Here is a 13818-nt window from a genome sequence, read left to right on the forward strand (position 1 = left end):
GAAGCTTCCAGCCTTTTAAACAGCCTCTCCCCTCAGAGTGGCACTGTCAAACCAGAATCCCTCAGATCCACTAGCTCACAGACTGACTCTCCCATCAGACTGGCACTGTTAGGCAAGGCCTTCTCAAATAGGACTGGGACTGAGAGGTTTCCCAGGACTTGAGATATTCTGTGCTAAACTGAGAAAGTCCCAGGCCAACTAGGACTAGTTGGTGATCCTGTTCTCAGACCTGTATGCTTTCAGAGTGGTGTCTCTTTAGACTGGACCCTTCAGACACTCAATCACTCTACCCCCTCAGACTGGACCTTCCAACCAAGAGCTGTATAGCATGTCCCAGACCAACCTCCCCTCAGACTCATCCTGTCACACTGGCCCACTCACCTTCAGGTTAGCCTTCCCCATTGGAGTACCCCTGTCAGATGAGTTCTCCTCCAGCTTCTCCTCAGGCTGGCTCAATCAGACTCCCCTCCTCAGACCTCCTTCCTCTCTGACCTCGTCTGAGAGGGAAGGGTGTGATGAATACACCCCAATCTTTTCTGCCACCAAGCACTTCATTCTTTTCATGTAAGATGAACTTTCCCAAAGTCCCAGTCTAGGGAGTTAATGAGCTCACCCATTGGCTCTGGGGAGCTCACAGGGCCAGAGGCTGCCCCAAAGGGACAGCCTAGTGTCTCCTGACCACCTTCCTCTCTCCTGGCTGCTTGCTGGGAGGCAGATGTGGGGTTAGGGGGCTGATAGCCGCCTGCCGGGGAGCAGAAATGAAGGGCAGGCAGGTGGCCGAGAGGGGGCAGCAGAAACCAGGACAGCCTCCAGCTCAGGCCAAAGAGGCACAGTGGCCTCAGGCTGGGGTCTGGACCAGGGCAGAAACACTCAGAGGGAGGCAACGTGAGGAAAGGCAAGGAGAGTCAGGAAAGAGGAAAAGAAACACAAGATGGGGTGGAGATACATGCAGAGACAGAGAGAGGCACAGATATCAAGATGAGGATTGACACACAGAGACAGACCAGGGAGGAAGGTAGGAAAGGGAAGATTGAGAGATAGGGAGGAGAGACAGAGAGGCAAAGACAGGGATGGAGACAGAGACAGGAGTCAGAGACATACACAGAGGAGGAGACAGGATAGAAACACTCAGAGAGAAACACAAGGATAGTAACCAGGACAAAGACTTGTTAAGAGATAGGAATGGGACAGAGACAGATGGAAATGGGTTGAGTGAGAGGAGGGTGGGGGCAAAAACAAGTTAGCCTTATAGGAATATGGCACAGAGAAAGGTCCCCATCCCCAGTGCCCCTTGGTGGAACAAAAGAAACGAGTGAGCTGAAAGGGTAGGCTGCTGTACACATTGGGCCTGGGAACCAAGCCTCCCCTGGCAGCCCCCCTCAGCAGTGTTTTAATTCTCTGAGCTCTGATTTAGCATTAAGAACTGATATCTATACTTACGTGAGCTCCCCAGAACCACCATGGGAAATAATGACGTGGAGAGACAGTACTCAGAGGCAGCAGCAAACAGCACTCCCAAGCCCCTCCAAAGCAAGCAGCCTCTGTGAGGTTGAGGGCCAGAACTTCCAAAGAGGAATGACTAACCCCAGGCCCACGCCTGTCAGAGGCAATGACACTGACCCTCCAGACACCTCGGGGCTTAGGACGGAGCTGGGTCTCTCTCTTGAGTTTGGGGGCAGGGAGATGATCCAGTTCTCCTCTCCATTGGACTCTGAGACACCAGCAGGCCCCCTACTCTCTTTCTCCTCCCCAGACCCCACATAATTGCTTTCCCATGTTGCTAATAGAGGCCAGATTGATGATGCCCAAGCCCTGTGTGGGCGGTGGGTGGGTCAGGGCTGACCAAGGCTCTGAAGACAGGAAGACAGCACAGGCCAGAGATCCCCGAACTTTAGCCCCACTACCACAAAGACAGGGAAGGCGGAGGCTCAGACCCATCCCAGGAATACAATGTCCTGGGTGAGAGTTTGTGACCCCCTCCTCCCTCCACCCGTTAAACCCAGAGTATAGGTTCAGGCCCAAGCCACACCTCACAGGAACCAGACAAACAGGCAAATAGGGGGTCCAGGGTACACGGGCAGGTCCACAGCCACTTCTCAGTATGTCCATCCTGGGAGCCTCTTCCTGTGAATGAGGAGTCATGCATTCCCACAGTTGAGACTACTGTGCTTGAAAAGCCACAGGCCCCTCTACCCTGATATCAGGCCTTTGCTTTCGATAGGATCTCCCACCTGGAACACCCCTCTCCTCCTGTAGTGCCTGGTCTGGAAGAGAGCTAGCCACCTTCACTCTGAGCCCCTCACCCAGCCCCAGGTCCTGTCGAGGCCTAACTCATCAGTGCTTGAGGCACTATGGATCCCTCCTCCTAGTGGCAGGGGAAGGGGCAGGGGCAGGCCTGGTGAGACCAGCAAGGAACACCCATTTTCTGACCCTGGTCTGAAAAAAGGGCTTGAATTGGCATATGTGTGTGTGGCATCATGGTATTAGCAGCTTAGTGTAGGTATGGTGCTCAGCACCTGCTGTGGGGAGTGTGTACACAAGTCAGTGTATCCATGGCTTTGACTCCATCTCTCTCTCGTCTCAGGAACCCAGAGCAAGGCCAAGCTGGGTTGGGGCTCTGGTCTAATCCTTTCCTCCCATCCCCAGGCCAGAGGTACCTGCAAACTTGGCCCCAGCCCTAGGCATCCTCAGCTGAGGAGCTGTGGTGGGGTGGTTTCTACAAGGGGGCTATACCTGAGCAGGCCTGGGGCAGCGAGGAGCCCCTCCTCTGAAAAGAAATCAGAAGGATCTTGGAATTCTAGTTTGAAAACTAGAGGTGTGGGCAGGGTACAGGGATGGACCAAAGACTGGGCACCCTGTAAACCCAAAGCCTGCTCCTCTCCCGCTCACATGGAGTCCTGACTGTAATCTAACATTGGGGTGAATCTTGTACCCCACATTTCTAGTCCTGAAGCACAGGTCCAGTCCCTAGTCACGTTCCAAGTGGCCTCCTTCAGGCAGCTTCCCGGACTGCCCAGGCCCAGAACGCTCTGCGCTCTGTGCCTTGTAGCTCAGATGAGCCCCAGGCCTGACCTGCTAGAAGCCCTGGACTGTATCTCCTGGATGGCAGGGATGACAATCTTTCCTACCCCAAGGATAAAGTCTGGCCACCTCCCTTCTTGCATCTCTAGCCTCTATGGGTAAAACCTAGGCATTCGTGGAAGGCAGCTCTGGAAATGACCCTTGACAGGCTTCTCCCGTCAGGATTCAGCAGCCTCTAGGACTGACTGGACATCCCCATGTGGGACCTGCCTCACTGGAACCCCTCAGTCCCTGCAACTCTGTCCCTGGCCTTCAGGGAGCCCTATCCTCCAAAGCAGCAGAAAGCTCCACACGTCTGCCTGAGAACTAAACTGCCTCTCCCCACCTATATGGATGCCCAACTAGAATTTCTTCCCTCCTCCAGGCCTAGAAGGGGAGAGATCCTTGGAAGAAGGAAACCCTCCCAAAGTGGGTCTGTTCCAAGGACTCATGAAATGGTGACGTTTAATGAGAACCCCCCCACCCTCCCACCCCTGTATATACAACTATAAAAAATTCAAATACAGCAAGTTACCATTGAGTCAGACTAGAAGGGACTGACAGGGCATTAAATACTGTGGGGTAGGAACAGGGAAAGGGGAGGGCCGTACAAAATGGGCAGAGGTGGGGGAGTGAAAAAGTGTGGGCACTGGGGGGAAGGGGTGGCTGGGCCCCCCCAGTGTCAGGAGCTTATAATCTGATGGTGGCAACAGAGACCCTGGGACAGACAGGAGGCTGGGGCAGGAGGAGAAATTATGGATGTGAGGGGATCCCCTCAGGGCTCCTGGGAGTCGCTGGCGTTGGAGGTTCCAGCCCAAGGGGCCAGGGTGGGGGTAGGGGTGGGTCTTTGGTGGGTGGGTTGGCTGCAAGGTCCTCCTCTCCCGAGGGAGGGAGGAGGGCCAGTGTGGTGTGGCAGGGCTAGGGGGCGGCAGGCCCGGGCCTGCCGGGGTCTCTACAAATTATGTCTGAAGAGAATGCAGAAGGTCCTCCTGCCCGTGTGCAAAATAGAAATTGGGGTCTGCGGGCTCAGCTCCGGCCTCCTGCTCCTCTGCAGGTGCGCTGGCATGTCCTCACGGGATGCCGGGCTCTGGGGAGACAGGGCAGGGGGCTGTGAGGGATGAGGGTGGGATAGGGATCCCCTCAGGTTCCCCTCTGCCACCCAACCTTACTTGACTTACCAGATCAGGAGACTGTTGGCAGTGGCGGCAGCAGCAGCCAGGGCCAGGGTCACAGGGACGCCGATTGAGAAAGGTGTCAAGGTTCCTCCGCCGCTGCCCAGCTCCCCAGGGTCACAAATCTTCGTGGTGGGTGGGGGTGCCAGTGAGCTGGTGGTGCTGGTCGTGGTCTCTGGGGAACATGGGGGTAACTCAGGGCAGGGCCAGGGATACAGTCCAACCCAGCTCTGGGGGGTTTCATGAGGTGTATTGTTCCTGCTCCCTGTGTTAGACAGTGCTGCCTCTCCCATCAGACAGCCCCTGCTTCCTCTCTCAAACACATCCTGCCTCACCCATCAGGCAGATCGTGCTTCCCCAAGGCTCACAGATGACCCCTCCACCCAATGGCCCCTACCAAGAATGTCCAGACAGCAAGGACCAGGAACAGCATGGGCAGGGCAGACAGACAGCAGTGAAGCAGCCACAGAGTGCCTGGGGTAGAGGCTCTAAGGCTCTAAGTCCTGGGAGGAGTTGAAAGGCACAAGATAGAACCAGGCAACAGTGCAGGTCACTGAGAGAACAGGGGATGGGGGATGGGCTCACCCGGAGCCTGGGCCTCAGTGGTGAGGTGTCGTGGCTCCTCAGTCCAGGGCGTGGCATGGGCGGCCACACTCCAGTCACTCCATGTCCCAATCTCATTGTCCTTGGCCGCCACCTGGATGATGTACTCCTTCCCAGCATAGGCATCTGTGATGGTGTGCGCTGTGCCATCTGACAGCTCTACCTGCAGCCAGACCATGGGATGGGGGTAGGGGGCCCTGGGGGTCAGGAGAGTGAGGCACCCCCAGAGGAACTGAGAACACTTCTGAGCAGAGAAGAGTGAAGACCCCCCTGGAGGAAATGAGGGCTTCCTTGGGAGAGAGAGGAGATATTAAGAATACTCCTGAAGGAAGGTAAAGACATGTCAGGGAGGAAACCCCGAGAGAGGGAAGATGATCCTAAAGGAGAGTAAGAAAATCTTTAAGGAGACTGGAAGCACCCCCAGGGGAACAGAAGGAGGACTTTGCTCATTGTCTCACTCTGTGGTCATCCCAGCTTCCTCACAGCCCTCAATCTGAGCCCTGATCTCAGCCCCTGCCTGGAGGTGATAAGAGTAACAGGGTAAGAATGGGGATGGTGATATGCTGCCCTCTCCCATCAGGAAGCAGCATTAAAACAAAACAAAACAAAACAAAACACAAAACAAAACAAAACAAGCAGCTTAGAAGGAAGGTTATGAACACAGTCATGGAACCAGGCTTCCTGAGTCCAAGTTTTAGTTCCACTCCTTACAAGCAAGTGACCAAGTTACTTAACCTCCATATGCCTTGCTGTGCTGATCTGTAAAATGGCATTTACGATCTATCTCACAGGGGTATAATGAGGACCAAACACACTTCAATCAGCTCTGTCATCATCATGGGTTCCAGCTCAGAGCCTGGCTTCCCAGTTGCCCAGTGCATCCACTTCCTCCCATTCAGGAAGACCTCAGTATGGTCGACACCCTGCCTGAGGTGGACTGGGGTGGGGTGGGCAGCTCCCAAGAGGCAGGACAGGAGGGCAGCTGCTCCATTTCCTCCTGGAGGCATCGCCACCCCACCCCTGCGGAGGCCAGCCCTATTCTGCTGGTCTCCCCCACCCTTCAGGCTGGCCTGCCTGTCCAGTGCCCCTCCCAGTCCCAGGCTGAGCTCTGGTTCATCTCAGCGGCACCCGCTGCCTCATTAAGCCTCCTCGTAAACAGGGGCAGCCGGCAGGGGCGGGTGGGCGGGGGGGGGGGGGGGAAGCTGCTCTGGGCCATGTCTGGCTTCAGGGCTTTTTTGGTCCCTGTTCCAATCTTCCTTCCCAGAAAACTGGGGTCTGGGCTACCTACCTGAAAGGCTGTGAGTACATGTGCACACGTGTATGTGCACTCATATGTGTAAAGGTGTGTCTAAGTACAGCAAGAAGCCCCTCCAATAATCCCCCCTCCCGCCCCCATCCCCATGGCCCTGAGGTGGCAGGCACTGGTAAAGGTCAGGGTCAGAGTGAAAGTCATTTGGGGCCCAGACCTGAGCTCAGTAAGTCCTACTCCCAGACCTAGAAGATTGGTGGGCCCCATAGACTCTCCTCTCCTGGGGTTGGGGCCCAGTTCCTCCTCTGGTCCCCTACACCCTTTTGCCCTGCAAAGACCCCCTCTTGCTGAGTAGTCCCAGCTCCTTCAGCTCCTTTTCCCTCTTGTCAGGATTTGACCCTCAGGCCTCTCCTTTGATTCCATCTCCCCAGATCTTCACAACTGTCTTTCCCCAAAGGGAGAGAGCTATGAAAAGCAGATCAGATTACCACTTATTGGTGGGCTTATGGTGGGCACCATACCTCTAGGAATGTGGCCCAGGAACCCAATCCTTTCTTGGCAGCCACATCTCCTAAGACTGGGCCCTTCTTGCTGGGTTATCACTGATCCCTTAATCCATCCCCTTAAGAGAATGGCTCTTCCACTGGCAGGAATTCTCTAGTAACTGGCATCTGCCTAGCCTCAGAGTCCTCCATCCAGTCGGCTATAGCATATGTCAGGCATGCCCTTCAGCCTCCCTGCTGAGTTAGGGCAAGAACAGAAGATTCAGGGAACCCATGCTGGGTCCCTGTACTTGCCTCCTCCTTGTCCATGCTCAGATAGCCCCTGTGAGACCTCATGGTACCCATTCTTGTATAATTCCTGGCCTGTATATTTCATTTCCTCCTGAAAATCCAAACAATGTTTTTTCTCCTCACCCCTCTCTACCCCCTCCCAATCATACACCTGCTCCTTTCCAATATTAAGGATAAGGGAGAGTAGATTGTATTCAGAGCAAAAGTCAAGCTCAAAAGAGCCATAAATCTAACCAACCACAATGCCAATGAGATATGGAACAGGGAAAGCACATGCCAGGTCATACATATTTTTTACCACAGAGTCTGCATATTTTGCTCTGTCCACATCAGTATGGGGGTCAGTTCTGTGGTGCATGGCCTTGGCATGTTAGTCACATGCATGTATGGAGCATGGTTCCTGCTAGGAACCACGTGTATGTATACATGCTCCCATGTGTGTGGTGGGCAGTATGCCAGGTCCACTATGAGGCGTGTGCGCTGCGATGCGCAGGGCTGCTGCCTGTAGCTCGTTAGCAGGGGAGGGGGGCTTGTGAAACTAGACCCTGGTTATTAGCAATGCATTAGGCGCGGGCAGCTGGCCAGGCGGGAGGGACTCCGGACTCTGTCAGGGAATATGTGAGCAGCCTTTGTGGGGGCCAGGCCTGCAACCCGGACAGGCACCCTGGAATTGAATTACGCACTTTAAAGGCTAGCTGGAAGTGGGGCATGGGGAGATGGGGCTGGAGCCTGGTGGGTGGGTTGACCCCTGGGTGCCAGCCTGGGTTGGCCTGTGGCCCAGCCCCAGTCTGAGCCCACAGACCTCATGGGCCACAAAGAGCACCTACAACCCTAAGGGCCCTGGAATGTCAAAGGAGAGAGAACCTTAAATCTTCCCCAAACCCCTGGCTGCTCCCCTGAGCTACAGTAGCTTGATCAATACGTACTGAAAAGGTAGGTAGCCCAGACCACAGCCTGACCCCCATACCAGCCCTTATCCACTGCCTAGTTCCCAGCCTAGGCTACCTTCTGATCTATAACCTTGAGCTGACCCCTAAGCTACATCTGACTTTGGAGCCCTGACACTAATCATGGCCTGAACTCTTACCCTGGAACAAGCTTGCCTCCACTGACTGATTCTGATCCCTCGAACCCTTGAGACTATGAGTCCTTGAGGATAAGAGCCGTCCTGCTCCTTGGGTCCAGTACAAGCCCACAGCCTGGGCCAGAGTGTATGAGGGAGATGCCTGATCACAGAGGAGAGCCAGAGGTAAGGAAAGGCAAATACTAACTAACTGCCCTGCCTGCCATCTCTCTTCCAGGATTTCTCCCCATTACCCTGGGTGCCACAAAAACAGATGTGGTCCCATCACACTAACAGAGGTCACTGGGAACCCCTTAGGGCCTCAGATCAGGATACTTCCCTCAGACCCATCCATCCTCCCAGGCCTATCTGATCCCTTCTCCCTGAGGAAAGCCTCTCTGGCTGCCCTCAGGCTTCACATTGGAACAGCTATCAGCTGATACAGGTCGTATGGATATGCCGCGTGGCTCTGATTCTGGCACTTGGGATCTGGGCAGGGCAGGGCACTCACATGCTGCCACTGGTCCAGGATGAGGGGTCGGTATCGCAGAAAGAACTTGAGAGGAAAGGACTCAGGGTCAGGCCAGGTTGAAGGGGTCTGCCAAGTCACCTCTAGCCGGCGAGGGTTGCTGGGAACTGGTCGGGCTACCACATTTTCTGGAGGGTCAGGTTTCACTGTTAAGGAGACACAGCTTCATTACCACACTAATCTCTGGAAAAACCCCACTTTGTCAGCCCCAGTCACCATGTCCACCATCTCATATTGCCAATTCTTGTCATAACTGTCATGGTTGCCACCCCTCTTCTCTGTTGTCAGTTCTGGCAACCACCATTAACAACCATCTCATTATTTCAACCTCTCACATCCCTATTCCCACCAAGGACTGTCCACTACAGTCACTGTCACCAGCTCATGATAATGATATCCCAAATTTCGTCCCATCATCCCAGCCCCATGCTCATGATGACCAGCATCCCAATTACCAAGTCTAAATGATGGCTCCACCATTACCAGCATCACCTCCATTGTCATCTGGATCACCCCCTCCTGCACCAGCATCATACACTCCCCTCAAGCTCAGCATTTCACCTCAACTCTTCCAGTTCCAAATTGAGATAAAGTCTACCCTGGAAGAGTCTGGGTTTGAAGCTGCTCTGTGGGTCAAGGTTAAAAGACAGTCCACAGGTGTGGCAGATCTGGGTTGGACTCCTGACAGGAGTCTAAGGGCCCAGCTCATGTAGAAACAGTCTGGCTGGGGGATTCAGCCATGGCATGGAGGGCAGGCAGAGGGTCTGGCTGAGATGGAGAAGAAGCAGGCAAGGGGTCTGGCTGGGATTGGGGCAGGGGCAGGCAGAGGATCTGGATGGGGTGGAGCAGGGGCAGGCAGAGGGTCTGGCTGGGATTGGGGCAGGAGCAGGCAGAGGATTTGGATAGGATGGGGCAGGGGCAGGCAGAGGGTCTGGCTGGAGTGGGACAGGAGTAGGCAGAAGGGTCTGACTGGGATGGGGGTGGGGGTGAGGGCGGTATCTGTCCCAGTCCTGTCTCCTGTTCTGACACCTCATTCATCACAGGCCGTAAGGAAGCCATTAGCGTGGGGCGGGGGGTGGAGGCTGCAGCTGCACAAGGGTCTGGCCCAGCCTGCCCCCCCTCCCCCTCCTGAATACTCTGGGAGCCAGAGAGAGTATGGGAAGAGCTGCTGGAAAGGCCTCTTGGCCCCTACAGGTAAAGGACACCCACTCAAATATTCACAGGTATATACATGCCATGAACATATGTACACACGTATATACATTCCACATATACCTATGCACACATGTGACTATCCCCACCAATGCTCATATACACTTCTGGCACACCCCCACTCACACACTCCCACTGGAGTATGTTGCAGGGACCACCCCCCTCCCGACGCACCAATGGTGAACTCGTCGAAGGTGATAGCTGTGGCGTTGTGGCCCAGGGCATTGCTGACACTTATCGAGACCTTGTACTTGATGGTGGAGAACAGGTGCATGTAGCGGATGTGGCAGCGGTTCTTGAGGGCTGGGTCCTTCTCACAGACCATAATTTTGGAGCCATGCCTGGGGAAGGGTGAGGCCCAGGCACTGTTACCAACATCAAGAGTCAGGTGGGGCAGAGGTTGGGGGAAGGTCAAGCCCAAGGCTGGGCTAGGGTCTGGACTGAGGGCATGGTGGGTGGCTGAAGGAGAGGTCAGAGGTCAGGGTTGAAAGCGGGTCACAGGCAAGTCTACTCACAGCACGGTCACATTGAAGGTGTTGGGGATGTAGGTGGGGGTGGGCAGATGCCAGCTGCAGTAGAAGCCCTTGGGGTAAGTGTTGGAGCGGCAGCTGAGCACAGGCTCCCGCGGCGGCACTGGGGGTGAGGACAGCACGGTCAGGGTATTCTTGGAGCCCCTAGTCCCCTGCACTAGTGTGGGGACAGGTGGGCCCCAGAACCCCAGCTCTCCCCCCTTCAACCCATCAGCAATGCCAGAGGTTGGGGAGGGGTGGCTGTCAGCAAGGGTCTGAGGCTTCCCAGGCCGCAGACAGCCAGATGTTTAATTAAAGAAAAACAAGGCCTATATGAAGAGGGAGCCCCCCCCACCTGCTCAATGGAGGCGGGAATTGTGGGGGAACAGGGGGCTGCGGGCCTCAGCTCATCAATCACAGGATGGAGATGATGTCTGGGGGAATCGGCCCCAGCCCCACATCTCCTGACACGTTGTGTCCATTCCCAGAGAAAAACTGTGCAACAGAAGCTGGGGGGGGCGCGGGGGCAGATTGTCCTGATTGGGTCCTCTGGTTGCGGGAGTAGTCAGAGTGAGCTCCCTGGAGAAGAGTCATCCCAGGCTTCCCTTCAGTAGAGATTAAGAAACACAAGGAGAGGCCTGGTGGTTCCACAGGAGCAATAGCACTGGGTGGCTGTACATGTGGGTATCTGTGTATAGGTGTCTAGGTGCGTGGGTATATATGTTACATGTGTCTCTGTGACATGAATGATCCACAATGGAATGTAGAGGTATCTATGGGCATGGCTCAGAATGTGTGGCCACGTAGGCTTGCATGTGTGTGCATATGCCTGTTGAGAGGAAGCTACTGTTCCCTTGGTATATACCTCACTTCCAAGCCTTAGCCCCCAGCTCCTCCATCACAGACCCTTTAAGCAGTTCTTTACTTGGTCAGCAGCTGCCTTCACTCTAGCATGGGGAGTCCCAGAGAGGGATGGGGATCTGCCTGGGGTCACACAGCAAGCTAGAGTTGGGACTGAACTCCAGGATGGGGATACCCACCCACATGACCACACATACACACTTGGGAAGTCCTTTCTGCTATCTAACCACACTTCTTGCTGCTGTGAGCACTTAGCCCAGCTGTCCCACCCTTAGGCATTGGGTAAGGCGTGAGGACAGCCGGCTCAGGTTCCTGGAAGGAGGCAACTTCTGTGATCTGACCCAGGCAAGGAATGTCCGTCAGTGGCTCCAGGGACACTGACACCTCCCTCCTGTGCCCCCCCCGCCCCACCCCCTGCCTGACAGGTGGACAGGAAATGGGAGGGGGGCAGTTCAATAAGCCAGGGACTGTGAAGGGGGGAGTGCATGTCTATGCTTGCTGAGTGACCATGGTGACACACAGGGAACTGTGGGCTTTCATCCACAGTGTACACGTGATGGTGACTGATTCTGTGTGATTGCATGTACATGTCCATTGTGTGTGAAGTATATGTGTATTGGGGCTGAACCCCTAGGGCCCAATCTGGCTTTGCAGCAAGAAAGATGAGGGGTCAGAGAGGCATCTGGGAAGCTTGGGTGAATGTAGCAGCTAGAGTGGGCTATGCTGTGGGCAAAGGCAGCTCCATGCCCCAGGGCTGCAGGGAAGAGCCAGAGCCCAGCTGAGCCCCCACAAGGGGCAACCTGCATTCTATCCACTGCTGTCTGCCTCCCCTGGGAAGCTTTCCTGGCCCCGTGTCCATCTTGTGTCTGTTCCATGTTCATCCTGTGTGCCTCTGCTATCCCTTCCCTATCTGCCCAGGGGCACAGAGGCATGGGGGTGGGGTGGGGGGTGGCCAAGGACACAGGAAGTGCCTTGTGGGGGCCTGTAGGCCAGGCCAGAGTTGGCAGCCACCCCAGGAGGAAAGGACATTCCGAGGTCGGCTGAGAAGCCTCCACTCCCCCCTCCTGCCACCCCCCTCCTTACCCCCAGCTTCAAAGGAGAAGGGTGCTGGGGGTGGGGTGGGTACTGAAGGCTGCAGAGTCAGCTCCCTGCTGCCTGGGACTCTTTGGAGGGCAAAGCGGGCCATGGCACTGGACTCACAGGCCCCCTCCCCCAGCCAGCCTCCCCACTGACCAGTCCCCTACATTCCCTCTGACCATCCTCCCCCCTGAGACCAGCCTCCCCCTCAAACCAGTTCCTCTCTCTGACTGGGCAGGTCATGGGGGACCGGGGGGCCAGGCAGGGCTTTGTCTGTCATCTGGCTACTCCTGCCTGGCCTTGGGCCCTGAGCAGGGAAGGGCTTGGGTTTCCTGACAGGGACCAGGTTTCTCAGAGGAAAAAGGAGGAAAGAAAAACAAAGAAAGGAAGAAAAGGAGTGACTTGCTGCAGCTGGAGCCCAGCTGAGGGGCCGGGTGGGCGGAGGTGGGGGTGCTATGAGAGACCAAGTGTGAGGTTGTGGGACAGTGTGTGATCAGGCCTGTTGTGAGTGTGTTGCAAGATGGGGAAGAAGCTGTTTTTAAGACACTGCAATTGTGAGGCTGTGCGTTAACTCTGAGAGGCTTCATGTGTGTGACTGAGACTGGGCAGTTGCGTAACTTTGCAATTGGCTGTGTGTGATTCCGGACAGGGCAGTTTGATTAAGACTGTCTGTATGTGTATGGCCAAGGGGCTGAGGTACTCTCTGAGAATGTGTGTAAGTGCACCATTGAGTCTGAAATGTAGTGACAGCAAGACGACATACCTGGGACACTATATAGGAGATGGAGCTTAAGCCTGAATATATTTTTTCAAACTGTGGGTGTGGGAAAGTGCCCAGAAGTTCAAGTATATTCACACGTATGAGCTGAACACCATGTGAGAACATGTTAGAGGCTCTGTGTGAGCAAAACCTCAGAAGTAATTGTGTCATGTCACAGTCTGGTCATACAGACATATTCCTGGATGCCCAGGCATCCCAAGTTGCCCCTTGTGGGGGCTCCTGAGATGCCCAAGTGACTGCGTCAGCCTGTGGCAGGATGTCCTTGGGTCCCATGCGGGGCCGTGTATGCGTGTACATTGCCCCCGCTGGCCCAGGGTTTGTTTGTTTTCCTCCTAATTGGCTTGTTTTTCCATGTCCAGTCCACCAAACCGCATGTTTTTCCTCTCATCTCGCCAGCCTGCCTGGGCTGGAGCCCCCGGCACGCACAAGGCCTGCCCGCCGGCCGGCCCAGAGAGGAGGAGAAACAGGCTGCCCACACCCCTGGCCAGGCCAGATCAGGCTGGGTGGGGCAGGGTGACCCTTCCAGCTCCAGCCCTGCCCAGGCCCCACCCACACTCCTCCTGTCTGGCATCAAATCCATGGCCTGCCCCAACCTTATCTCATGACATCTCTCAAGGCACCCCAACTTCTGGACTCCCACATACCCCTCTCCTGCCTTCCCACCTGTCCTTTTCCCCCAGACATCTTCAACCACAAGCTGCTCTTTCCTTCTCAGCCAAACAGGGCTGAGGGGGAAGCAGTGCTGAACCAGGGGTTCTGGAGTTCCTTTCCTGACCAACCAAATATAGATATTTAAAAATTGGATAAGGAATTGTCCATTTTAAATTAGTAAATTACTCTGATTTGTTTTAGCTTAAAAACAGAAAGACACTGAATCAGCACTGTCTAGTAAACAAAAGGATGCTACT

The 13818-nt window shown here is 55.1% G+C and overlaps 1 protein-coding gene across 8 annotated transcripts in view; it reads right to left on the minus strand.

The window, feature by feature from the left end:
• Nucleotides 1-3559: 3559 nt before the first annotated feature.
• Nucleotides 3560-13818, minus strand: part of CNTFR (ciliary neurotrophic factor receptor) — a 38973-nt gene continuing 28714 nt past the window's right edge. For 7 of the 8 annotated variants that reach the window (XM_042964723.1, XM_042964724.1, XM_042964725.1 and 4 more), the window contains 6 exons: nt 10198-10315; nt 9857-10023; nt 8453-8616; nt 4818-4998; nt 4239-4407; nt 3560-4147 (listed from right to left, as the gene is read on the minus strand). In XM_042964723.1, the coding sequence (XP_042820657.1) occupies nt 4147; nt 4239-4407; nt 4818-4998; nt 8453-8616; nt 9857-10023; nt 10198-10315 (800 nt within the window). In that variant the 3' untranslated portion in view covers nt 3560-4146. Of the gene's footprint in view, nt 4148-4238; nt 4408-4817; nt 4999-8452; nt 8617-9856; nt 10024-10197; nt 10316-13818 lie in introns of those variants that run through there. The other variant, XM_042964718.1, reaches the window with a different exon arrangement.

This window comes from Panthera tigris, chromosome D4 (assembly GCF_018350195.1).
Source record: "Panthera tigris isolate Pti1 chromosome D4, P.tigris_Pti1_mat1.1, whole genome shotgun sequence".
NCBI classification, from domain to species: domain Eukaryota; kingdom Metazoa; phylum Chordata; class Mammalia; order Carnivora; family Felidae; genus Panthera; species Panthera tigris.